Source organism: Falco punctatus, assembly GCF_963210335.1.
Source record: "Falco punctatus genome assembly, chromosome: 6".
NCBI classification, from domain to species: domain Eukaryota; kingdom Metazoa; phylum Chordata; class Aves; order Falconiformes; family Falconidae; genus Falco; species Falco punctatus.
This window is the reverse complement of record NC_137585.1, coordinates 3,270,343-3,297,648: the sequence shown is the minus strand read 5'-3', so window position 1 is coordinate 3,297,648 and position 27,306 is coordinate 3,270,343. Positions and strand designations below refer to the sequence as shown.

Sequence of the window (27,306 nt, the reverse complement as noted above, 5' to 3'; positions counted from 1 at the left end):
CATCTTCAACTCCACTCTCACAGCTATAGCACGCTGTCAGTATATGGCAGAGTTACAGCTATTTATGTGCTTTAAGCTACACATTTCCATACCTTAATGGGTTTGGAATTCTTTTAAACTGTAATCTTCATTCTGAATGTCATTATTTCAGAATAGCATTCCTACAATGTTACTCTTTTTTAACCTCTGTGTCTCAAAGCAGTCTCCAGCTTAATTTAGGAATATATATGGAATATATATATTTCATGGAATGTGTATGTATTTCATGAACATCAGACATGAACTCACTTCCTCTAGCAGACATGAGAGACAACAGGAAAAAAACCAAAGCATTATTACAGCAGCTTTATGAGCTATATGGACCAGTGGAGCAAAAGATTTAATAAATTTAATCTATTTTAAGGTCCCTTTTGTTTGTCAGTAGATTCACATAGGAAGACAGGTTTAATTTTAGTCTCAAGTTATGCACTAGAAGTGGATGAGAAGAGAGAAAATCGACCGCTAACAGCTATCTTGTTTAAATCCTATCTTTGGTCCTAGTCCAGGGAGTACCACAGAAAAACTTGTGGAAATAGAAAAGCTCAAAATCCAAAATAAATGCGCCACTTGAACTGTGGCATGTATCTACGCAAACGCCTCATGCTAGCATGCAAGAGCTAGGGGGAAAAAAACCCCAAGGCCTCTTTTGACCCCTCCCTTTTCAAAGAACACATTCTGATGGGAGATATTTCCCTACCAACATGTGGAAACATTTCTACACACACACGCAGCCACGTCTGCAGATGAAGAGCACCTCCTCCTCCTCCCCAGGCCATCTGCAGCTGGATGACACTGCATTCCCTGGGCAGCAATTTTCAGTCCAACTCCCCAGCTAAAAAAAGAAAACTGAAACCAATGCCCTTAATACAAACTCCAACTCATCTCCACATGCCAAACTGAAGACCTATTTTGCATTAACACCTATTAGACATCCAATTCATTTGTCAGATTAGAAAACATCTGTTGAAAGAGTCATAACACAACCACATATAACATTATTATATAGGACTTTAACATAATACAAAGTGAAGAAGATGCTTCTTATCCTTCTTACATCTCTTCTAGGTCACAAAAGTACATCCAGGGAGGTTTCAGCTGGTACAACCAACAGTACCCTGCTTACATCAAAGACTGCCAAAAGCAAAGCTAAACAGATTTTTGGCTCGCTAGCAAAACTCCCTGTTTGAGAAAATCGGAAAATGGAATGAAATACAAGGTTGTGAGTGAGAACTCGTGTATCTACCCAGCTAAAAAGCGTGCTGTGAACAGACAGGCACTGCAACTGCAATTACAGCCAAATGACAGAACCGGCTCTGATAAGTCTCCTGAAAGCTAGCTTGACAAATCAAGTACTGCTAGAAGAAATGCTATTATCTTGGTAAACATCTCTGATAATCTGGCTAAGCTAAGATGGACCAGAGCTACAAATCTGGCCTCTGTACAAGAGTTAAAGCACAGACTTGAAGAACTCTCTGGAACTGAACATAGCCCTGCAGCTCTTTGGAAGATGGAAAAATATTCTGAACACATGCCCAGGCATCTCCCATTCTGCAAATCCTATCTGATAGCCTCAGTCTTCCAGGGGGACTGCATCCTAGACTAGATGGATAAACAACTAGAGGGATAGTTTTGAACAAGAGGCGTTGAGTCAGGCTCAATTATCTTCCTCCTGCTAGTTTTACAGAAGTTTGTAATATTCGCTAATGTCACTGGAAAATATTTCCAACCTTCTTTCCCCACTTGTGATACAAACACAAGCCATCACATTAAACTAGTCAGAAGAAACAACTGTTGTTCCAGGTGCTCTTTCTAGCTATTTAACAATAAAATTAAGGCATCCTTTTAAAAAGAGTGCCACCTCCATAATGGTCGTATAAACAGTGATTCACTGTTCCTCAGATCTTCAAAGTAGCTAAGATGTGCAAGTCCTCAAAGACTTAAAAGAAATGCGCTTAAGTGTTATTATTTCTCACTGCCATGTCTTTCCTTTGTGACTTTTTATCCCACGAGTGCTTCCAACTCAAGTGAGATAGGGTAAACAAAAAAGACATTCTTTTGAGAAAAGGCCTTACACATTTATGTTTGAATATTCAACAATCCTTAGAAATAGAGATATAAGCGCGCTCAGCTAGCTCACACACAGAGATTAAATTAACAAAGAAAGTGTAGCCCTTGCTTCAGTGGAAACCTGTACAGATGACAAGAGGTCACAGGGAAAGATGATCAAGAATACACCAGAGCAGGTCCAGCCTCTACATTGTATTCAAGCCTTAAAACACTGACTTAAGATGAAGACAGCATTAATTCTAAACCTCTGTGATAACTTCCAGTTGCTTCTCTAGAAAGGGGTACTGGGACACTGTGTGCTTCAAAGGATCTACAGGTCAGGCACATACAAAGGAAGTCAGAGTTCTATGTGGTATCATAGTTTTCAGCAGCGATGATTGCTTCTCTACACCTATACATTTAACGTTCTCGTGGAAAGGTAATACACATAGGCATCAGAGCCTGGAGGACGGATTTGCTAGAACACTAAAAGGCAAGATGCTTCTCGCATACTGTCTGAACCTGGCAAAGGGAGACCAAACCCACACTGAAGACACAGGGATACCTTTTGTCTTAAAGCTTTCCAACTGGGTTCCCCAACGCGTTATCAAGAGGCCAGGTGTCAAACTCCTGTTTGTTAAGACTAGAAACACAACTATCTATAGCCCGAGCTTACAGACTGCAAAAAAGACTTGTTTTAGCTTGTTTTCATCAGGTTACTAGGTACGTCTCTCCTCAAAACTGATCAGCTACACTAACAGTGACGTTAGTCGACCGAAGCCACCTGACAACGCAGCCTTTTTCCAATATCATGCCACTGTCTGCTGTATCTTAAATGGCCAAGAATAACCAAGAGCCAAGAAAATAAGCCAGGGAGGGTCAGCCAAGAGTGGAACTAACTAAAACTGGTTGGAAGTTGACTCTCACAGTGGTCTGTTAACCACTGAGATTCTGAGAGCAAAAGATACATCTCATTAGCCAATGGGTTCACACTTTTTGTACATGCATGTTTACAGAATGACACCTTCAACCACACACAGAGACGCATAACCTTTTAAAGTTGACCCAGTTTTTTTTAATTTGTTGATTACTTTAAACAGAAAAGTTAACAGAACTTAGACACCTAGTCATTTTTCAAGGGGAATTCTTCCTTGTGGTTTTAAATTTTTTGTATGAGCTGCTATGATGAAAGTTGCTGTAATTAAATTAACACAAATAGCGGATAGGGGCTACTTTGAAAAAGGATCTTTTTATACGTAGCAGCTTGATGTATTTGAGGCAGGAACTGAAGGAAAGCTGTGGCTCTTTCAGAAGCATTTCAAACAGCTCACAAAAGTACACACACCCAGCAGAGAAAGAGAGAAACCAGCACCTCATCACAGACTTATTTTTCCATCCTGCTGCTTTATTGGGTTTTAAGGCTCGGATAAACACTGAGAATGTACGTGTTTTAAGAAAAAAAAGATCATGGAAATGCTCATAACATATATTCCTCCCATAGCTAAAAATAGGAAAGAGCGCTGCCTGCTATTCAGCAGTCTCAGCTTTATCAATGCAGGGCTTTGTGTTTATGGACCATCAAGGCCTATAGTTTGACATCTTCTCACCCTCCAGAAGATCTGCCTATTGAAATAACTCAGGCAACTAGGCCATGGGGACACACAGTTGGATTGCTCAACCTAGGCAGTCCTTGAATGATCTGACAGACTGGATGGCATGAACAGTTCTCGTTACTGAATTTGGCTTTCCCCTGCTGCACACTTCAGGTCTACGTGAGCCATTAACAAGAAATGTGATAGGATTGTTTGAAAAGGTGCAGGACTATTAAGAACCCTCTTTATCATTTAGATGGCGACAGCGTAGCACTAAAGCAGAAATATCAAGTACTGCAATTTAGATATGAAAAAATTAAGTATTTATTCTCAGTCAGCTGAGAAGTATTTCTAGCAATTCACACATTCGTTCCAACAGGATTTCTTAAGAATGGGCATAGAATGACAGAAATAATAAAAACGAGACTAAGAATTTCCTATTTATGCAAACATACCTGCTTGCTTATTATTGTTTTTTGCTGAATTAGACAGTAACGTGACTGACTCTTAATCTGAAGTATATTCCAATGAACATGCCAACAAAAGCAGTGCAAGAAAATTTATGTTACCAGTATTTTCAAGCATCGCAATCAGGTTGTGTCACTTATGGGCCTGCACAGACACGTGGATGAAAATAATTGAAAATCTTACAAATAATTTAACTAATTATAAATAATTTATCTTTAGCAATGATTTGCATGAGGACTGATTCTTACACATCTGTGGGAAGCAAAAACAGTATAAATCTGTGAAAGCTGCGACATAGCCTCTAGGAAATTTTTCCATTTGAAAGGATTCTGTCCATTTGGAGTTTGTGAACTACTCACCTAAGTATCATGTAACTGTCCACAATTGTGTTACTTAAATTCCTCACATTTAATATGGAGATCTAGCTTGATGAAAGCAGAAGAATTGCAAACCAAAATTAAACATTAATCTCTATATTTTTATTCCTCTCACCCATTTGTCTGTATCCCTGGTGTACCGATACTATTGCTGTAGGTTACACTGAATTCTAGATATACTCATTTTAGAACCCAGAGCACTTCAGAGACCCTGTTTAAAACACAGCCACGCAGGCACCGCACTGCCAAGCTCAAGAACCACTAAACTGCAACAAGGGAGTAGAAAGAAGTAGGAGCATTGCTAACTATCTTTATCATCACAGAAATTGTAACATTCAACTCGTTAACAAAGATTTTACACTCACTTCATTCTGTCATGGACCAATGCTGCTTCCACTTCAGTGGAGGCTGCTGAGAAACTTGTCATAGTAATGGAAAAGGCAAAAGAAGAAAAAAGAAAAGGGGGGGGGGGGATAGGGGAAGACAACCCCCCTCTGGTAATTCCTGCTTTCAAGCTAGCTTTAAACCTGGATAAAAGTATCTCTATTTCCGGACAACAGATCTAAAAATTGGCAACTGTGGTGCATTTTCCAGATCTTCACAATAAACCCCCTCCACATTCACAAAACGCAGAAGGAGCCTAGAATTCAGTCTCTTGGGACTTCCTAAAGTTTCTGAATTACGCCCTTTAAGTTTCAAGGCTTCCTGCTGGCTTTACTAAAAGCGCTTTTTTAAGAGCTAAGTCACAACAAAGGAATTATACTGTGCATACCAAGATAAATCCATCAGAATACAGAGAGAGGCAAGTACCAGCCTGAAACACAGAGCCGAAAGTTTCGTTGATCATCTGCACTTCAGGAAGCAACTTCCACGCGTTACTTTACTCTTGTTGCTTCTCCACCACTGGGACCAGTGCAGACAGGCATTTCTAAAGTGCTCCCCTCTCTTCCCTCAGAAGTTGGTAAAGTTGATTTAAATCAAACAATCCACTGCCACCTTTGGCTGCCTACAACAGGGTTTTCCTCGCCACTGTCAAAGCAGGGGTGTACATTAGAGGTAAGAAGTGGCAGGTTTCTTAAGGAGCTGCACTCACCAGGGCCTGGATCTGGCCGCGGGCAGCCCTGCGGGGGTGGCACAGCACAGCCCAGCCGCGCGCCGCAGCCAGCGCTCTGAACAGAACAGCGGCTCCGGTCCCACATGGCAGTCAAACTGTACGGCCAACGGACATTCAACGTTCCCCGTTTAACTGGTAAAGTATCTGGTCCAGCAGTTACAACCTAGACCAGACAGACTTTCCCAAAGAGTAGCATTCCCTGAAGTAACTGTATTCTATTCTTGATACAAGATACACGGCTCTAGCTTCCAAATCCATCCAGGCAGAGGCTTTCATCCAGCCTGCAGGAATTTACACCTCCTGCCAACAGAACATACACTTCCATATCAGAATGTGAAAAGAAAGGGAGGATTAAATTGACAAACAACAGGAAAACCTAGGGAACTGAGACAAAGTTAGATTATGTTGTGCAGTTGGGATACAAGTTTGAGATAAAACTGTGAAAAAATGCTTAACTTGGGTACTACTGCAGTTGTGACCCATGCAAATTATGAAGTTTAAACATGTGTTTTTCAATTAATGCTATCTACCTGTAGATCTGCACATCCGCTTACCATTAATTCTACCTAGTTTAAGGGTATTAAAGCCTCCGGTACTGGATGTTCTCAGACTATGTCACCACACGTAGGCAATTAGTTGAGAGTGCAAGCTGGAAACACCCTACTTTGCTTTTTAGCTTTTTTTGATTTAGCTTTTCCCCTTAATAAAAAGAGGGCTAGCTAAGATTCAAAAGATGTCACGTATTTCTGAATCTCTTAAACACTTCACAATAAAAAGACACATAGTCAAGATAATAAAACGCCATTGAACTAACTACTGAAACAAAACCAAAGATCTACGTTATATTCTAGATGCCTGATATTGATTTATTAAAAAAAAATTAAGACATCACAAATTATTAGTATCTGATGGGCAGGAACTAACATGGCTCAGCCAAGTTTTCATTTTGACACCCTACACAATCTCAAATTCATGAGACTAAAGAAATCAAAGATCTTGGTCCAAAGCACTAGCTGACATCCACCACACATGACATGGTAAGGGAAATGTCCTGGCCTTCCCCCTAAAACTATAGAATGGGAAGAGATCAAAAAGCTCTTATAGGCATGACCAGGTTTAGAGCTTCTGCTATTACTCCACCTCTTCCATTCTTCTAAAATAATCCACTCTTACATCATATTGCATGCTTTCCCAGTACTAATTGCCTGCAACACATAACACAGCTGAGAAATAACTCATATGTAAGAACAATATAAGAATTTACATGCCTTTCTCAGTCAGAAGTTAAAAAAATCTGCATGATTACATCAATTTAAACTATCTTCCCCCTTTCATTTCTCATCTAATGCATCTGTGATACGCTGATACCTGTGGTGATGACAGCATCAATTTCAGGACCCAAGGAAAACACATACACCAGTTCCTTCAAAACACTTCAAAAGAATGACTGTACTACCAAAACAGTACATAAGTTACAAACATTACCAGTGAATTTAGCTGTGCATTAAGTTTTATTGAAAAAAATGAGAGAATTGGGAAGGAGATGATAAAAATGTCATCCAATAACCTTTAAAAGTATTTTTAAAACTAACAGTAAGTATCAAATTCTAAAAAAGAAGTTTCAAATTGCTGATTTTCCTTAAATATGCTTCACCTTCCTATATTTAAGCCCAGGCAGTTTTGTATCCAGACCACGCCAAGATTATTTCGTGGCACTTATGCTTCTATATTCATGAAAACCGTGGCCTTCGGATGCTAAAACCCACACCATTGATTTCAGATGCCAAAACCAGTACCTTTGCATCATTCACTGCTTGTGCAAGTTTAGCTGCAGACTATTAGGGAAAGCAGTCAAGCACACCAAGTACCAAGCAGAGGGCTAACAGCAGTGGTGAGTTTGCTGATGGGCCTTGACTTTTATTTGTTTTAATATCACTAAATAAAAATACAGCTTTTTGGAAGGCTATTTGTTTAGAATAAAGAGTCACTAGTCTATTAAAACCACCAGAATAGATCATGTTTATAAAACAGGTAACGAAGGGAAGTAACTCGCCTTCAGTTTCAACTGCCCCAGGCTCAGTATTCATTATCTTCTTTCTTGGCCTGGGGACTGTCTGATTTTACTCAAATACAGCCTTCCACTCTGTAGGTGCAACAACCAAGAACAAAGCCCAAAGGCTTCTGTTCCTTCCAACAGCTTAATTACTAATGACTGGAGAAGTCTATGCTATAAAAAAGACAAGCCTTCCCCCTGTTTCCACAGCTCACTATCTGAAAAATCTAGTCTGCAACTTGGAAACAGCACCACAGCATCAAATCAGGATTTTTAGCTTCCTGTTTTGCATTAATCCAAATGATCATAACAACAGTGGCTCACTGATTTTTCAAGTTAAACTATATCCCTTTATCATAAACCATCTGTTCAATCTTTAGTCCTTGAAATTTTTATGTGCATTTATATGCTACAATGAACATAAATTAAATAAAAAAAAAATCAAAGACTTTGCCATCAAAGACATGGAAAATGAGATAACATTCATGAAAATATACTGAACTTATGCATAGGCTCACCTTAAATCTTTTATCCTGCAGAACTTTTTTAATGGCCACAAGCTCTCCTGAATCACAGAGTTTGGCTTGATACACAACACCAAAAGATCCGTTCCCAATCACCTTGGTGTCTGTGTAGCTAACTTCCTGTGGTCGGTCCGGACCTTGTCCAGGAGTTGCCACTACTGTAGTCACTTTGCTGCCATCTTTGTCTCCTGGGAAGCAAGAGATAAACAAATAATCACAATACATGCATAAACAAGATGACCAGCAAGACTGAAACAAAACAGGGTAAGGCAAATACTTAAAGCAGCATGTGTATTTCAGTATTACAGAGAAAAATAAAAAACCCTGACAGAATGCAAAGAAAACACTGGGCATATTTTTTACTGAAATACATTAAGTGGTTATATTTTTTCACCTAGATCATTGCTAACAAAAATATTTCCTTTCCAGGAGCAAATAGCTCAGCAATGAAGTATGATGCATGACAAAGACAAGTACTCATTTCTACATCTAATTAATGTAAGTGGTATTAAACACAGTGTTGTTTGTATTACCAAAATTAAGCACTTCCCCATATTCTCCTATAACTGAAGAAACCAAATGGTCAGTACAGCCTGCAGAGCAGCACTCTGTCCTTTACAGGCATACATCTGGCCGCAAAAACCACTGACAAAGTTTGTTACAAACCCACCTACATGTAAAGCTTCAGCTTGCATGCCTTAAACAGCAAAACCTTTGTCAAAGCTGCCTGTGTGCACCTGAAGCAAAATCTGGACTGCATCATACAGCACAGTCCTGCTCCTCTCTTCTTCCACTCCCGGTTTCCCTCGCAAAGAAGGGAGACACTGACTGGGGCAGGGGGAGGAAGGGGAAGAAGGATGATGATGGCACATACTCAGCTTGCATCTCAACATGAACTAGAACACAGGCAGGGGCAGACACTCAGGATGGAAGATGACAGTGGATGCTGCACAAGTGAATGTGCTTTGGTGCAGATGCAGCAACTACAGGTTCCAGCAGTCTGCAGCCAACCACACATGCACTTTCCCATCAAAAGACCAAGCTGCTATTACCTACTCTCAGTACCACCATTATCACCAGCAGTGCTTCCCCTTGTTCAAAGTCCAATTTTGTTTGTAACAGGACCAAAGTTTTAGGCATTTCGCAAGCACACACTGGGCATTTACTGCCCTTCAGTTTACAGAACTGAATAGGGCTGCAAGAAAAAACAGAATCTGCTGTTCCACAGCAGTCACTCTGCAACTCCACAGAAACCACTCGCGAGAGATGCTTGTCCCATCCAAGATTTTTCTAATTTTCTAATGGTAGCTCAGAATACCTTTACTGCAGTTCAGGTGAACCACTCCTTGTTCTGCTCCTAGGAGGCATGGAAAACGGCACAGCTCCCCTCCACCCTCCTTCCCCCCCAACTACCTCCTTCAAATACCTGAGGGGCTGTTGCAAGAAAGTTACCATGATGGGAAAACTTGTTTCTCTTTGGGGCACCTCTCCCCTCACTACCAAAAAGTACCCAAGACTGGAGCCTGAAGAGGAGTTTACCATGGCTCGACCCAGCATGCTGGTGACTTCTTGTGTCCAACTTACACACACCTGTTTGGGCAGCCCAGCACGATATCTGCAGCTTGTGCAATGCTGCAACCTGGTTGACTCACGATCGGTTTGTGTACCCAGCTCTCCTCTGCAGAGCTGCTGCCCGTCCAATCCTCATCTACTGTCCACTCACACACCTGATTACTCTCATCAAAGCCTAATATTCTACATTTGTCCTGACTGAACCAAATTCAAGGTTACTTAACGCTCTTTTGCCAGCTTGTCACATCCTTCAGGCACAGAGTCACCACCAGAAGGAGAGCCACTTCACAACGCCACATGACATTTATCTAACAAATTGGTGAAAACCAGTGAATCCTCTGAGACTGCTTGAAGACTTTACAAAACCTCATTAAATATCTCCTCCTAATTTTATCATTAATCTCTTGTTATCCTCAAACAAAATAACCAAACTATTTTGTATGCTTTTCAGGGGATTTCCAGTAGTCCATTGTTTTCCTAGGCTTCTCATGAAAAGGTTCAAAAACTTCAGAGTCAAGATACACACACATCTACTACTACTTTTTCTGTACCTGTAAGATCCAGAAGAAAAACATGCTGTCTTGGCATGATTTGCTCCTTAAAAATCCACATTAAAATGTAATACGAGATGATTAACAGTTAAGTTCTTACAAACAGTTTGCTTTTATGCATCTAACTGCTCCATGAAACAAATGAGCAAACTAAAAACAAACAAAGCACATTAGTGCTAAGGGTGACAATTACTTGCCAAGCAATACACAGCAGGTATAGCCCTTCCCCAAAATACTCAGGGGGAAGCAAGATGCAGATTTACACATTTGAACAGAAAACTAAGAAACACGAACAAAAAAAAAAAGGAAAAATGGAAAGAGATGAATGTCTGCTCAGAGAGAGGGGAGCATAAATGGAAGCAGACTAAAGCTGCATGGAAAATTCACCCTCCTCTTTGATAACTGTAAGAAATAAATGGAAGGAAGCCAGGAAAAGAAAGAAACCCTTTTTTTTGCTAAACAAGTTGAAAGTGCAATTCTGAAAGCAGCCCTGTGTTTCACTTGCCCAACTACTCTATGATTAGCATTCTAACTCAGCACATATAAATAGGTGAAATCTGCTTTACTGCAACAATCCTTGTAATTTAAAAGGCACACTCCTACTTCCCCACTTTTGTGGGCTTTTTGGTGGTGTTTGGTTTGTTTTGTTTGGGTTTGTTGTTTTTTTTTTTTTGGGGTGGTGGTGGTGGTGTTTGTTTTGTTTTAAAAAAATTTTTGTTTTTTGGCCTTGTAACCAAGGCCAGAGTATCAAGATGACTGTTAATGAGCTTTTGTTCCCCACTTTTCCAAAGAATCAAGACTATGGGAGTCTTAAAGGTAAAAAAATCCTGTTCCTGGCAATACCATTTGAGATTTGAAGTACTTGCAATCAGGAGATCTGCTCCAAGGACACTCTTCAGAGCTGCAGCTCGTTTAGGGGTCCTGACCACAAAAGCAAACTCTGAATTTCAGGCCACGTCAGGTTCTTCCCAGCACAGCACTGCAGAACCTAGCCAACTCCTCCAGCGCTCCAGTGAGAAGAGTCAGCTTACACACTTCCCTTTAAGTTCATGGAAAGCCAACTCCTAACTAAACTTCTTGGAATCTTCAGCGCTTAAAAGTGTACGCACTGACACTTTAATAGCTACACCAAGAATTACTTTGTTTCTTTACCAGAATGTTACAGAGCATTAGGCCTCTTAAATGTTTCTCTCAGTTTCCCTCTTCCAATAAACAATGGCTTTTGCAAACCCATCCACAAAAAATACCATAAGGCCTCCAACCTTTCCAAAAATAAGACTGTTAGGAGTTTCAGTATATTCCATTAAAGAATAATTGAACCCAAGAGACTGTAGGGGTAAAATTCACCTTGCACCTTTGACAACTTCGATCTTGAGGAACAAAACTTCTCACTGCTTTTCAAAGTACACAAATAATACATATTTGTATCACAGCAGCATCCACGGCCCCGGAGCCTGCTTTGCCACTTTGTTGCACTACATGGTTGTATGTACTGTTCAGAAGACCATACACAATCCAGAATGGTTCTCCCAGTTTTTATTGTCTGGACAGTAAGAGTTGACTTGTCAGCCAAGCAGCATATAAAGGAGTTTGCCAAACAGCTCTGGGAAATACTTGGGGTTTAGCCTCAGCATGATGAAAGATTGCTGGAAAAGGGTGTTTCCTCTCTGTTATCTCCAGTGCCTCCAAATTGAGACTCCTAACAGCAAGCACCAAGAAGCATTATACCACAGCAAGCCTTAATGAGAAGCCTAGACAGTTTCATCTTATCCCTTTCACCTCTTTGTTTCAGACTGTCAGACTTAGTGGCCCCAGTGGATAAGCAGGCATTGTCGAACACACGATACTCTCAACACCTTCTATTGTAGGTCTACAATAGAACTCCAACATTAAATCGAAAAAATACTGAAGGAAGGACCAAACAGCAAAATACTAAACAGCTCTTACGGCACAGCTCACATCAGAAAAGTCACTCGTATTTGTCCAGAGGCAGCTGCCTTCTGGCGCTGATGGCAATATGACCTAGGTTTACTGTAACAAAAAATTATGTGACTGTACAACCATCAACTAGGCAAACGACCTTTGTAACACCCAGGACAGAAGCACAAGTAAAAATAAACAGCTATCACTCCGTAATACATATGTATTTGCACTTGGTACATTTCATGCAAGCCCTTAAAAGCATTTCCCCACACTGTTCTGATGTTAAATACCCATAACGTGGTACTTGGAGGTGTTTTTTGATGAAGAGGTTATTTCAGAAGTCTGACATGCAACTGAAAACAAAACCCAGACTTTTTAATTCCCAAATGCTCTGATCTTTCTATAGCTCACTTTCCACCTTTAGCACATGATGACCATGTGGGACCAATCACGAGCATTAGGTAAAGTCAGTGGTTTGAAAGCAGAGAATACTCATCAGTTTGTGGGAAGAAAAGCACATACTCCGCTTACAAGACTACAGTTTATTACAGCATCAGTGCTAGCTCTAATTCTATTTTCCAGTATCTTGGTATAACTTTAGAATGGCTCATGTCATCATTGTATCTAAGACCAATGGCCACCTACCCTTTCAAGTTAAGTATTTATTCTATTTTGTACACTCAGGAAAAAAAGTCAAATGTATTCAAATCTGGGTTTTGTCTATACAATCCACCAATTAATCCAAAACTAATACAGATCAATACTATTATTTTGAGAACAAGAGGCACACACCTAAAAAAAAGTGGCAGATGTTTACCCAGGTGAGACAAGTGATTTTGCTACTCGACAAGCATTTTCTTACATAAATACCCCACCAGCTGCAGACTCCTACTGCTAGCTCAAAGCTGACCATTCTACAAGTGTACTGCACATATACTTTTTGCCAGTGCCTAAACATAGCTGTTAAGTCAATAAAATTCACTCCAGCCCTCAGAGACCATGAAAGACACCCTTTCCTACAGATCAGAACTCCCCCCATGCCTTCTATTGAATGGGCCTGGAGAAAGTCCAAAATTATGTCTGCCCTACATCCCTTCAGCTGTTTAGCTTCTGACAGAGCAGTACAAACATACATTAATGCACATACAGTCAGAGATCTCCGATTCTGTCTTCTCTCAATTACATACACACCCTCTTCCTCCTCTTCTATATGTTTTGAAGTTGAAGGGAAGAAACAATGTATTTGTAGGATGTTTACAGCTGCTTTCTTCTTACTTCAAATGCAACCTCAATCCTTTGCACTATCCGCAAACTCCTTTTCCTCTTTCCTTTGACTTTATTCATCTTCTCTTGCTTCCCTCCTCCAATTACTACACTCTTTTTCGCTGGCATGCACACAGGTCCTCCCATTAGATGATACTTGGATTGGTTTTAAGTCCTAAAAGAAAACCTCACAGCCCTACAACATGCTTTCTGCAATGTCTGAGGTCATGCAGCTGTCTGCCTCCACTTAAATTGAGTATCTTCACTGATCTGTTTTAATTCTCAGTGTCACCTTCCTGTTAATATATGGCTCAATATTGTCAATATTTACTACTTCTTCCCCTCCCAAGTCTCAGGCTTCTCCACACTCTTTCATCTTAATTTGCTCAATGTTCAATACAGTCAATAAGTCACTTGCATGGAAACCCCACACTGCTGGATCTAGCCCCTGCCAATTTGAACTGGTTACAACCAGCAGCTGACACAACTATCTATAGAGAAACGAGTGGCCAGAAGGGGATGGAAGTCTATCAGAACTGCACTGGCTTTTTTCAGTCATTGATAACCGAGAAGGTCAAAAGATCTGAATACTTTGTGAAACAAATGTCTTAATAGAAAGCACAAGAAAAATTATCTGCTAGGACCCGATGCCAACCATCAGATTAGGCTATGAAATAAAACACCTGGCTTCTTAGATATCATCTGTTCATGGCGTGTGAAGGAAGGAGGTCATCAGCTGCTCTGAGAGTCTTCAGCATGAGCAACATATGTTTGAGGCAATACAATGTCAGCAATAGAAATCACTGTGCTAGATGAGATTTTTCTAATTATTTCCCCTACTACATTTTTTTTTCAAAAGGTTAATTTCACAAAAAGCTAATAATTATGAGCCAGTACGGGGGGAAAGTATAAAAGTGGTATTTATGAACTGTTTTACTGGATGGCTTCTATTCTTCATCAGTGGACTGCACAAATATTACCTAGGGGGTGACAGCAGAAGATAGGAATGAACATTTAAGGATCAAATCAGAAAAACTCAGGGAACTGAAGAAAGGAGTCTAATAAAATAGAATGTGGTTTGGTTTTTAAATTTACTCCAAACAAAAGGAGTCCTTGAAATTTCAAAAATAGCTCAGATCAAACCCTGAACAAAAACCTGTAAGTGTGCCAATCATCACCCAGAGAAGGCAGAAGCATTCACTAAATACACACACACACTTGTTTTAGCACAGGAAATGTCATCTGACTTCTTGACCGTAACTGAATACCGCAATAAAAGAGCAGCCATCAGACGTTACTTAACATCAGGAGAATCTCACTAGTTGTATCCAAGGTTTTGGGGAGAGCTAGCTAAGAAGCCTGAGAAGGGACGTTGACTTTTGAAAGGAATCAGAACAGAGAACTTCAAAAGTAGATGGGATGATCCATACGATCCTGTAAGTTTGACAACAATTTCAGATTAAGTACCATACCAGCTACTTTGATAATGAATGAAGCAGCAGTACGGTGGTTTACAGAGACTGGATTGTTAGACTCCATATAGTTAAAGAGATTACAGGTTCATTTGGAAAAGAGAGGGGTAGAAGTATTGATGCAAAAGCATCGTGACTTCTGTAGGGTTTCTGAGCTGCTGTCAAGTCCTACATTAATGAAGAAACATGTATACAGCAAAAAATGTCATTACTAATCAAATTATGATGCTCTAGACCGTAAGTTTCAACATAACCATGATCTAATAAAATACAGTAGGAGGTCCCACCAGCACTGGTGTTTGGACTCACACCTACTCCTTTTATCAACAGCCTGAAAGAAAAGCTATGAAGTTGTCAGACACAAGATTTAGAGAATTATACCCTGGGTAGAGATAATGAGAAAGCAGCTGGCCTCCGTTTGTAATGGAGGCACAAATTAAGCAGAGGGATCCAAGACCCAAGGTAAGAGGCCATACAGCCAAACCAAGTAAAGCCATCCAAAGAGTGGAGCCATCAGCTCTGACTTGCAAGGCATCCTGGCACAGACCAAAGTGCCTAAGCACAACATTGCTACTGAGACCTTAGGTGTATAAGCAAAAGAACATCAGCCAAGAAACAAAAAAAACCCCAACCAGTCAACCAACCAGAGTTCTCTTTCCTATTTGGCATCCATGGAACAGCTACTGGAATAGCGCACTCGCTCCTGATAGCTAAAATTCAGGAGTGATGATTCAAAAGATTAGAGATGTGGAAAGAAGCCACAGACATTATAAGGGCGGAAAAATACATTACTTTGAGGGAGACATTAAGAGCTCAAACAAATTAAGTCAAAGAGAGAAAACTGGAGGATTACATCTAAAAGCTAACTGTTTAAGGAACAGACATTTCAGAGAGGGCTCTGATCTGCAGGTGGAGAAGATAATGCACGTAACTAGAAACAGAAATTGCAAAAGCTTGGGACAGAGCTGGACAAAATTAAAGTGGAAAAAACTAGTAAGAAAATTATTTTTTCTAAAAAACTCTGAAAGTTAAGGTTATTTTTGCAACACAGCCTTTTATTTTAGATTGGAATCTTTTCTAAAGAACATGGCTGAACTGCAACTGCTAGGCTTGAAATAAGAAAGCCTGCACAGGATGAACATAATGACTCCCTGGGTCTTAAGAAGGTCAGAAAATTTCAACACCTACATAAACCATTTTTTTCTAGCCAGCACTATGCAATGGTGTCATAGCTCAATACCAAATATGTTGCTTTCCACATCAGTTAAAATCTGCATTCAATTTCAACCAAAACAGTGAAGTGATAAATTATGAGAAGGCGAAGCAGTCAATTCTTTGGCTTTATTGTTAATACCAAATGATAGTCACAGTTAACTGTGCGTCAATTCACTTCGGTTCAATTCAGAGACAAATAATCAGGGCAAATTTCAGCAACTGCCCAGCCAAAGACTACTAAAGTAAAAGGCTTTTAAAACACTCCACCCTGAAATCAAAGCTGCCATTGCCTCTAGCTGGACACAAAGGAATGAAGAAAAAAAAGAAAATATTAATTCTACTTGCACTAAATGATAGCAATGCTTTTTAGATGTCAATCAATTTCAAAACCTCCCAGTAGGCAAAATCTGTAACCCAAAAAAACTGGTGGTACTTCTACATTTCGCTCAGCAGCTTCAAAAATGGCAATACAAATTTGAAGTATTACGTGCTAAGTTTATGCAGGAGACAACTGGAAAAATGAAGTAAAAGTTAAACAGCAGTGACTGAATTCTGTCTAGTAAAGCAAACTATACCATCACTACAAAATAAGCAGTAACAGCTCAGAAAGGCAACATAACTTTTAAAATAAAGTGAAATAGCGTGTAACTCAACTGACACCCGTTTTCATGCCTGTTTGAGGTCAGTATGACACAAGAAGAAAACCCTAAATGTATTTCCAGGAAGGTGTGACAGGTAATGATGTGCCTCATATGTCTATATTTGATACAACACACACATCAGGATGCAGGGACTTTTTTTTTCCTATCATGTATTTGTTGGAAAAAAACACCCTAGAACTTAGCTCAAGGAACAGCATATGGATTTACAGCATGTTAGTTCAGTCATTCCAAATGCCATTGGAGCTCTAATTCTCCCTTTAGAGGTAATCCTAATTTTTTGGGAGGGGGCATTCAATTCACCCTCTTTGAAAACTGACCGTAAAAAAGCCTTTAAAAAAAATGAACAGGGTACTTAGCAGGTCCCAGAACATTCACATGATAGGCTTGTTTAAATGTCCACTACAAGGTCACACAAAGTTCTAAGGCACTGACTTTCTACCAGTTTTTAATATGTTAACTAAGGAAGCCAAAGCAAGCAGAGAACAACACTGACCATGCAGTTGTGCTAGTCTACCCCTGCATGAGCTTGACTGAACAAGTTAAAAAACACACACACAAAAAAAATGATAGGAAGAGCCCTGTTGATCTAGTCCAGATGCCTATCACATTGGCCATCAGATGACCTCCCCTGGATCCAACTGTGGCACATGAGATTCCAACAGCCAGCTGCTTCCATCAGCCACCACGAAATCCCAGCAGGTTACCATCCCACTGACTTAGAAACCAAGCAGCTGAATCCAAAAGGGATGTTTACTTGCAGCATCTGAAGAAAAGATTCATCTTACTAAAGCCTTCCTCCCTACCACTGCATAAGGTGGTGCCCATACCTTTCCAAGGTGTATCTAACACTTATGTTGACCATCTCTCACAGTAATACTCAGTTTGCTTTGCCTCAAGTACTCTTTCTGGCGTGGCAGACCGACCAAGACAGCAAATTTCTAAGCAACAGAGTTTTCTCCAAGGTGCAGTTAACACCACGGTGGGGGGTAGGGGACCCCTGCCCTATTACCTTAGGGAGCAACATTAAAAGAAATTATTTTCTGTGACTAAAAAAAGTATCCACCAGAACACTTAAATTTCTGCTTTGGAAAATAAATACAGAAACATACAATTAAGGTAATCTAAACACTGGCTGCCAGTGGGGTTTCAAAAGCAGTCTCATGCTCATTAACAGGTTATTTTTAGTAGGCACTCTTTCTGTTCTCCTCTCTCTCCACCCACACACAGATGAACCCACCCCATGAAAGTTATTTAGCTATATAAATCAACTTTAAATTTAGATAAGGTGATTCCACAGATTAGGAAGTGAGTGCTGAAGTGATCATAACAGCATTTGTTTTTATAATCTCAGGTCAGGTCATTCCTGCCCCAAAGAACTTACAGATTAAACACAGCACAAGAGACAAGGCCAGAGATAGGAGTGAGCAGAAACAGGATGACAACATGGTTTTAGCACGAGACTGCGGCATCAGAGGTATCCCCCTTTGCTATACAGCTCTAAGTTTATAGCTAGATGAGAAATTCAGCCTATATAGTACCCAGATTTCTTATTTGAAGTTTCCTTTAGTTGCTCCTCCCTCTTACGTCATCAGGGAACATGATTTAGCAAACATTTGCCAAAGACAACTATAGCAGTTCAGCTGACATGTAATAACTTATAAAAACCCTGTAACTGAGCCCTGACAGGGCACCGGAGAACCCCAACTTACAAACAGATCGTATTTACCCACTTGTTTGTGCCATTCAACACTTGACTCTCAACAAGTCTATCAGCTTCTTCTAGCAAGGCTATACAGTGAATCCACCACCGGGCACCTGTACTGACGTGCCTGCTTTAAGAGCACTGTCAGAGACTCCAAATCTCCCTCCCCTCAAAGACTAACAAATGATAAACAGCAAATTTGGGGAATTTCTAGAAGGCCTACAATCTTCCCATCAAAATATCTGGTATGACCTGTGAACGTTTCACTAAAGCAGTTTCTTGTAAACCACTTAAGTAGGAGGCTGTCTACTTGCTGGAGACCTTTCTGGCTCTGTTTTAACTGCATTAGTTACAGTTTTTGAATCCAGTTAGATGTGTATATGTCACCTAGCCAAGTACATCTCTGATCCCTGAGAACAGAGGCCATCACTGTTTTGTCCTTTCCATTTTCTCTCTGCATCCACTAAAAGGCTTCTAATGCATTAACACCATACCATTAAGTAAAGCCCACAGATTAGCCACCTGCAGTAGCTGCAAGTTGCCAAGACCCTCCCCCACCACACACTTGCACAAATTAAGAACATCTTAATAAGTCTTCGAGGGAGTCTCCATTCTTCTGTTGGGGTTTAAATAAGAAATCTTTCAGTCCTGTTTATTACAGCAGTGCTTAAGTACCAAGTGTGAATAGGACCCTACCGCGCTAGGCACAGCACCGGGAATCGGAGACGGCTCGTGCCCCAGCCGCCTGCAGCCCAGCCCAAGGAGCAGGCAGACGGAGGCTGAGACAGCGCAGCCCATGGAGGAAACTGTATAATGGCTAGTTGTTCAGGCAAGTGCCAGTTACTTGAGAAGGAAGGAAGGAAGAAAAGACCCAAAAGGAAACAGGCTAAAAAAAGAAATTAAAAAAAAAAAAAAAAAAAAGAGAAGGTAAGGAACAGTGAAGAGACACGAGGGAAAAAAACCAAAATACCCCATGCATAAAAAAGCTACCCAAGAATAACATCAGAATCATACTAAAAGGAGAAAAAGTGGAGAGAAGCAGAAGCAAGAGCAGAGATTCAAGAAGAGAAGATAATTTAGAGCAGGACTATTATCAGATTAATACTGGAGAGAGCGAGCCCCTTAAGTTCTCCAAGCACACAAAGCACTTGCTATCATCAGCACTGCAGGCAGCCACGGCCAGCAGAGCCTGCAGGTACTTCTGTGGCCTCTGCAACCTCTGCCAGACCGCAGAGCTGTGGAGGAAGGAGCAGGGCAAGAATCACATAGTTCCACATCTTTATCAGTAACATAGGTGGTCTTGAAAACCCAGGTGCAATGAAAAGCAACACCAGCTTGAACCAGTGGCATTTTCCTAGGAGGGTAGAGGACAAAGCTCCCCTGTGGCCAGAGCCTTGGATTCTGACAGACTTTTTTTCTGCTCTCCAGGCCACTGGAGGACTCTACTTTTTGCTTTTCATTTTCTCCCTTCTGCCAAGTACCCCACAACTAGTTTCTGCCCTACTAGGGCTTGATGTGTTCTCTTACTCTCCAACTTCAACGAACACACGACAGAAATACAACACGCACTTATCATGCGATTCCTTTTAAGACCAGGAAACAGCATCACAGCCCCAGAGTCCACCCTAGAGAGTGAGTTACACTGAGAGTGAAATCACAGTGAGAAATGTTGTCTGGAATCTCATACAGCAGCCAAAATCCACAGAGAAACATGAAGCTAGTTAGAAAAAGGCATTCATTTGATGCCTATCTTTAAACATTGGAAGTGTAAGAAAACTGCCAGTCGTTCAGAACTAACATCCACCTCGGGTGGGAAGTGCAGGGAAGGGGGGGGGGGGGCGCGAAGAATCAAAAAGTGAGAAGTAGCTAATCTGAATCCCTATGATGAACCGTGACCTGCAGTTGAACACCATTCTAAAAGCGGAAGGAGCACTGCAGCCATTTCTACAGAGAGCAAAAAAATCAATTTGTGCTACAGCGTTCAACTCAGGCTGCAGAACACAGACCAGCTCTAAGACTACACATCTGTCCCCAGTTACTGCTTTAGATTATGCCACAGAATGCACAGAAATGGAGCAAGCCAGTTTACGTTAAAGATGGTTTTGAATTCAAGAAAAGCACTCCCTCAATTAAGAGACTGTAGGCATGCTATCAGTGCAATGCAGATATTGTCCATGGCAGGAACAGCTATCTTTGTGAAGGAGCTCTTATTACAGATGAGGCAGCATTTTACCAGCTAGATGCAGAAGCTTTTCATCATTGGCGAGTCTTCCTTTTTTATTTATTTAATTTCAAAGTAATAAAAATTGTAGGGCAAGAAGAGCAAGAGAACTAAGTGTTGAACATCTCTAAAGCTATTTAAGTTAACCAGAGAAACTACAACTTATGTTCACATTATATATAAACTATCTGATCAAAGTGGGGGCTACTGCTGAAAAGGTTGGTCTTATTTACCAACTTCACACTCCTGCCATGGCAAATCTAGCAATCTTGTAGCCTGAAGATGAGTCAGTTTAGCTTACTGATCTGACAAACTAATTCATCTCCAAAATAAAACAAGCCTCAAATCAGCAAGCTGAACCAACTCATCTTGAGGACAGGCAGTTATTAGATTTGACAAGGGGAAGAACAGAGAGCAAGACTGCTCCTCAGTGCCTATCCTCCCAGGTAAGCCACGCCAAGTATAACTTAGAACCACACAGCCTTTGACCCAACGCCATGGTGGAGCTGCAGCCTGCAAAGGGGGTTGCCTTCCAGAGGGCCATGCTGGTCCTCCCAGCCTTCCTTGTACCCTGACCCGGAGTGGCACTGGTACCAGGTATAAAACAGCTGCTCTCAGAGGGCGAGCTGGATCAGAACTGCTTCTGGAAGACCAAAACTCCCTGCTCTGATTCGCCCCACAGCAACGCAAGAGCTGAGGCTGGCAGAGGACGGAGATGGAAGCAGGGCATAAGGCCAGAGCCATTCCTCATGATGACAGCTGGCGTCAAGGGCAGGCTGCAGCAGTCACACCGCAGGCTTGGGCGAACCAAAGGACAGCACCTGGGCACCACATCCACTGCTTCCTCAAACCAAAACAGAAGCTCAGGCTGTCAAACAACTGAGTAATACTTCAGCTGCAGCTCGGGGGGGGGGGGGGGGGGGGGGGGGGAGCAGGAGTGGGTGCCAAAAAAAAAAAAGTTTCCTTACACCAGCACAGGTATTTATTCTGGACAGTAACTATCCTGCCTTACAATGCATACTTTAGCTAACAGAAAGTATTATTTTCTCCTAAGACTTCTTAAACTTATAAAAATTTATTTTTTCTCTCTCAAGAAACACTGCACCTACTTCAATAACATTTTTTTCCCCTAGTGAAAGGACAATCGTGTAATTCAAACTACAGAAGATTTTTCCAAATACTTTATTGCAATATACGTATTTTACTAAAACAAAATCCTACAGAAAGGGAATTGGTTTTCTCCACAATGAAAAACATGAACAAAAGGAATACTTCCCTTCATATGAAAAAGCCCAGACATCTGGGGATTCAACTCCCTCTGCCAACACATGAGCAGACTGATGCTTTCAGGGACAATCTCTACACATTTAGCTGAACTTCTCAAAACTGTTCCTGTAATTGTTTGTTAAGGAAGACTGCTGGAGCTTGAATTCCTAAAATAAATCCAGGTATCTGGAAACAGGGAGAGGAGAGCAGCACTGTTTTAGCAAAACTTCCTCTCAATTATGCAGGCAAGAAGAAAAATAACTAGCAAAAACAGACTTTTCCCAAATTCTGCCAGTTTCCAATGCTAGACAGAGTATCACTTTTGAAGATATGAGGAAAAACAGAAAATCAGTGATACTAAGTAGAAGATAAGCCCAAAAACATGAGAGCAAACTTTGAGAAATTAAACTTTCACATATTACATGTCTGCAGAAGCTGCATACCTGTCCACAGAAGTGGAGGTTTTTTTCAAGAGCTGCTGTTCCAAATATATGTAGGTTTTGAAAGCACCCAAGGCTTTCTTGCCAGTAGCGCAGCAAGTTTTCTTAATTGGAAGCCTGATTGAGGGAAGAGAAAACAGACTGAGGTCTCAACACTGCTAGCTATTTCTTCTCTTCTGACATATACCCTCATCCTAGGAATCTCAAGCAAGATAAACCAGGCATTATGAAGCCAAGACCGTGGGTACATGCAGAAGACTTCCATTTCTAGAAGGAAATAATGAAGCCTATTGTTTCTCTGCTGCTGCTATGACTGGAGAATAACGCAATGCTTTATCTTGGTCCAGGTAAGGAGGCTATTTCAACGCAATAATATAGACATCCATCTTGGAGGAGAGTAAAGACAAGGGAGCAGTTTCATGTTCTTCTGCAGACGGGTTTATTTACCTGGCTCAGAAGACAGTAAGTAACAAACAAAGCACTTTGAAGAACACAATTCCTTTATTAGAAAGGCTAGATAAAGGAAAGATACTCAAATATGGTATCTATCAAGATAAAGGAAGCACGTAAGACAGAAAGCACAGGTTCATCTATCCCATTTTCCCAGCTCTTACAATGGCAAACAGTAAGCGTTTTAAGGAAGAGTATAAAACAGAAGAAGGTTGCAGGGACACCTATCCCAGCACACTCTCCCAGCCTCCAGCTATGGGTGGCCTGGGGACTTCCCAAGCCAGAGCCAGTATCTCTGGATTTTCTTTCTGACTTTGCAAACCCAGCCCCCAAGATCTGAAGATACGACATGCAATAAGCCAATCAACCGTTTCTGAATAGCAGTAAGGAGAACTGACATCTCAAAAGCATACCAGTGTCAAGACTATCTAGTAGAAAGCTGAAATATTATTTCAACATCTACAGTAGCAAGTAGTGACAATTTTGTTCAAAGTCCAGGATGGCCAAGGCACGTGCATACTAGGCAGCATCTAGGCACTTTTTACTACACAGGTTTAGTCTTCACCTTGTTCAGAAATTCATCTTTCATCCTGGGATTGGACAAAAACAATATAATGTAAAATTGGCCCATGTCTTTAAACAGACTAAATAAGATCAGAAACACTAACGAGTTTGGGAACAGGACAAGATCACAGTAACGTAAGATAAAGATCAAGTAGTGTTGACTTAGAGTTGAGAAGAAATTAGTTCTTGGAAAGCAACGTATAGAATATGCTTGAATGCTCGCGTTTCGGCTGAGACAGGAAGCAAAGCCTTGAACAGAAATTATTTTCCACAGTAGAGCCACTCGCCCACGAACCCACAGTGAAATTATATTAAGACATTACAGCCTGGCACTGTAGCAGAGATAATGAATGCATAAATCAAACTCATCACAGCAGGATTCCAGAAAAGGCTCATCTGAAAAAGCTATGGCAAAAAACAGCCAAAAAAAAAAAAAAAAAAAAAAAGAGAGAGAGAGAGAGAAAAATTTGCTCACATTTCAGTTTAAAGTTATTACAAAATACAGTCTTTTTCTTCTTCCTTTAGTAAAAACATTCTTCTGAACAAACATGTTTTTCTAACAATCAAATCAGTAATTGTCCTTTATCTACCAAGAAATGAACCCAGGACTCTGTTTTCCTTTAAACTTGCATACAAGAAAACATCTAATATTTCACTTCAGATCCTTGATAAATCAGCACTACAATTCAGTCTGCAACTAAGGGAAAAGAGCTCTTTTCTCAGTGTTTTCTTTGAAACAGTGACAGGTGATTGATTTGGTACATAATTTTGGAATTAGTGATAGTTTTTTCAAAATACTTATTTCCTCTGTAAGGTGACCTGAAAATACAATCTACGTCTTTATGCAATTATTGCCCTTTCCAGTTTGTGACGTCTGAAGAGTTTGACAGCAGATAGGGCAGATACAAACTACTGGCAGTAACGAACGCTGCCTGCAAATGAAGGAACAAAGAAAAAAACCCAGATATTTTTATGTATGTTGCTCATCACTAGAGGAGGTTAATGTGTGGGTTCATCATAATTAGATGGGTGGGAAATATTCAAACTCAAATTCATCCCCTTTCCAATACCAAATATTATGGCAAAACTGACATTGATCAAAGACAGGTCTATTAGTTTAATGATTGATTGCCATCTACCCCAATGAGGGATCTTCATCTACCTTTACTCTCAGATCATTCGCCATGGCAGCAGAATTGTTGCTCAGAAAGTTAGAATCAGATGAAGAAATGGACAGAAGGCACCATACTTGTGTAGGACGAATACAGATTGGCTTCCTCCATAATTCCAAACACTTCAGAAGATCTCTTCATCACTAAAGAATCTAGACACAAAATTACACCACAAGAGTGGAAAGCCAAGGTATTTTATTACAGCATTAGAAATCGTATCCTGAGGAGAAAATGCTCTTGATTATTACAGGGACCTGGGGCCTTTAAGACCTGGAAGCAGAAAGTTGCTTACGCAGCAAGACAGCACTGTAAAATTAACTATGCTGTCATTTCTTGAAATCCAGAAGTTCATTATTTCCTTGATATATTAAAATAGAAAGATCCACAGCTCAGATAAGAGCACGGTCCCCAAATACAGGCTTTGCAAACTGACTGTGAATGAAAATACAAAGCATCCTAGGTCTTTGCACTGATCTAAGAAGCATCACAAGGTAAAACACCAGTCACCAAGACTAACAGGGCTAGCATTCACAGATTTTCACACAATTAAAAAAAAAAGACATCCCAAGAATACCACTTCTGTGGTTTTAAGTGTAAGAAAAATATTACGTACACACTGGTTTTTAGTAGTTTTAAATTACTCCTTTCAATTTCACAATCCATCCTCCTACCATTCCATTTGCCCCATCCCATATAGAAGTCCCCACAGAAGCCACACAGGACAGACCAATGTGACATCATCTGCAAAATATACTCAGTTAAGAGAAAAATCCATAGCCATGTTCAACAAAGTATTAACACAGACAATCCATCTTTCTAAAAAAAACACCCTAAGCCAGTCTGATTATGAGAAACAAAGCATTTAACAGGATTTTTCCCTTACAACAAGAATTGTTGAACATACAGATGCTTATAAGCTTCCAACAGCCAAACTGAGCTCCAGGGTTTTATAGCCATCATCCCCATCTCTAACATGATGGCTCTGCCTTGGCACTAGAACATCCCTTACAAGTACGTAGTCACATGCTAGTTCAATGTATTCCACATTTACCAGTACATGTTCTTTCACTTTCTGGTTTTTTTAGGTTTAGCATCGACAGGGACAATCTGAATATGGTTATTTCAAGCAGAAAAGCAATTTGCTATCTTCCATATTTCCTATCAGGGTTCAATGATGACTTCCTGTCACCAACACAAGTCTTTCTAGACCAAAGCAATGCTACAGGAGTTCAATATTCCGTTACCGTACCCTATGGCCACAAGTCAGCATTTACCATGTATTGCGTATCCACTTAAACAATGTCACTGTACCAAAAATGGCAGCAGTGAGCTTCATGCAAATAACATCACAATCACCACAGCAGCCACAACTGCGAGCTATTATCTGTTTGAAAAATATGGCTAGGACTCCTAACTTACTGCTTTTACGTACAGTTGATTGCATAGCTGCACACTGCTTTTCTCCGGTAGCTTAGTCAGATTAAGAAGTCTCCCACACACCACAGGAGCTTATTCCTCTCCCTGCTACCATAACTCATCGCGCACTAAATCACGCTGATGAAACTGTACGGCTATGCTATCAACATCAATGAAGTAATAATCTGGGAAGGAAACCAAGCTATGTTTTTTATTAAAAAAAACACAGACTTGCAAGTCTGGATCATCTCACTGATTGGGCTCAATTGGGAAGAGACTAGCATGGGGGACTGAACAGGTCAGGGTCAGGCAGGAAAATGAAACCAGCCTCCCAACTAGGAAAACTACTGTAAAACTGTACTAAAAGAAAAGCAGCAAGGGCTAAGAGGGTTTTCAGCCTTAACACAGGTAGCTGTCACTAGCAGAATGACTTACCTTTAACCCAAGCGCACTAGGAAGCAAGGGTAAGACTTAATAGTCAACCTTCCACTACAGAGAAGAGTCAATAGTGGAGCTGACCTGGCAGCATGTCCAGGACTCATTCTATTCAACATCTTCACTGATCCGGATAGAAGTGCACAGTGGAAATCTCCACGTCTGCAGATAAAGCTAAACTTTTTCAGGTCAGCCAGCTGCAGTGGCAGTGACAATGAACTCTGGAAGGACCTCACTACACTGAATAAGCAGCGCATAGTTGATGAGATTCAATGCAGAGAAATCTAAGAAAATACATACGAGAAAAAAAAATAATGTTGTGCTTCCATGCTGAATTTATAGCTGGAGTTTACAATTCGAAGAAGCGATCTTGGGAGTTATCATTGACAGTCCTCTGAATTTACTGGCTCAGCGTGCAACGTTTGCTGAAAACGTCATCTAGGTATTAGACATCAACAGGAAGGAACTGAGAACAAGGCAGAAAGAATTCTGCTGCTATGTAAAGACTTAGTGCACTGCAGTCTTAAGAACCAAGATGTGGAGACAAGAACGGCATGCAAACGGGGCAAAGCAGAATTCAAAAAGGTATAGAAAAGGACAAAATGGATTAAAGAGACAGAGCAGCTGCACTGGGAGAAAAGATTGAAGAGTGTGGGGCTCTTCACTTTGGATGCAAGATGATGAGGGGTGGGAGGGCGTTATACATTCAAAGCTTACAAAAACCTCGTGGCAGTAGATAAGCTCAACATTGCTGGCAAGGGACTTTGGG

The 27,306-nt window shown here is 40.7% G+C and overlaps 1 protein-coding gene and 1 long non-coding RNA gene across 5 annotated transcripts in view; one reads left to right on the top strand and one right to left on the bottom strand.

Moving 5' to 3' along the window:
• GSK3B (glycogen synthase kinase 3 beta) overlaps nucleotides 1–27,306 on the bottom strand; it is a 151,115-nt gene that overhangs the window by 85,088 nt on the left and 38,721 nt on the right. For all 4 annotated transcript variants that reach the window (XM_080391205.1, XM_080391206.1, XM_080391207.1 and 1 more), the window contains exon 2: nucleotides 8,208–8,401. In XM_080391205.1, the coding sequence (XP_080247331.1) occupies nucleotides 8,208–8,401 (194 nt within the window). The remainder of the gene's footprint in view (nucleotides 1–8,207; nucleotides 8,402–27,306) is intronic.
• LOC308065358 overlaps nucleotides 8,408–27,306 on the top strand; it is a 37,335-nt gene continuing 18,436 nt past the window's right edge. Inside the window, exon 1 of the long non-coding RNA XR_013928748.1 lies at nucleotides 8,408–27,186. This is a non-coding gene — a long non-coding RNA (uncharacterized lncRNA). The remainder of the gene's footprint in view (nucleotides 27,187–27,306) is intronic.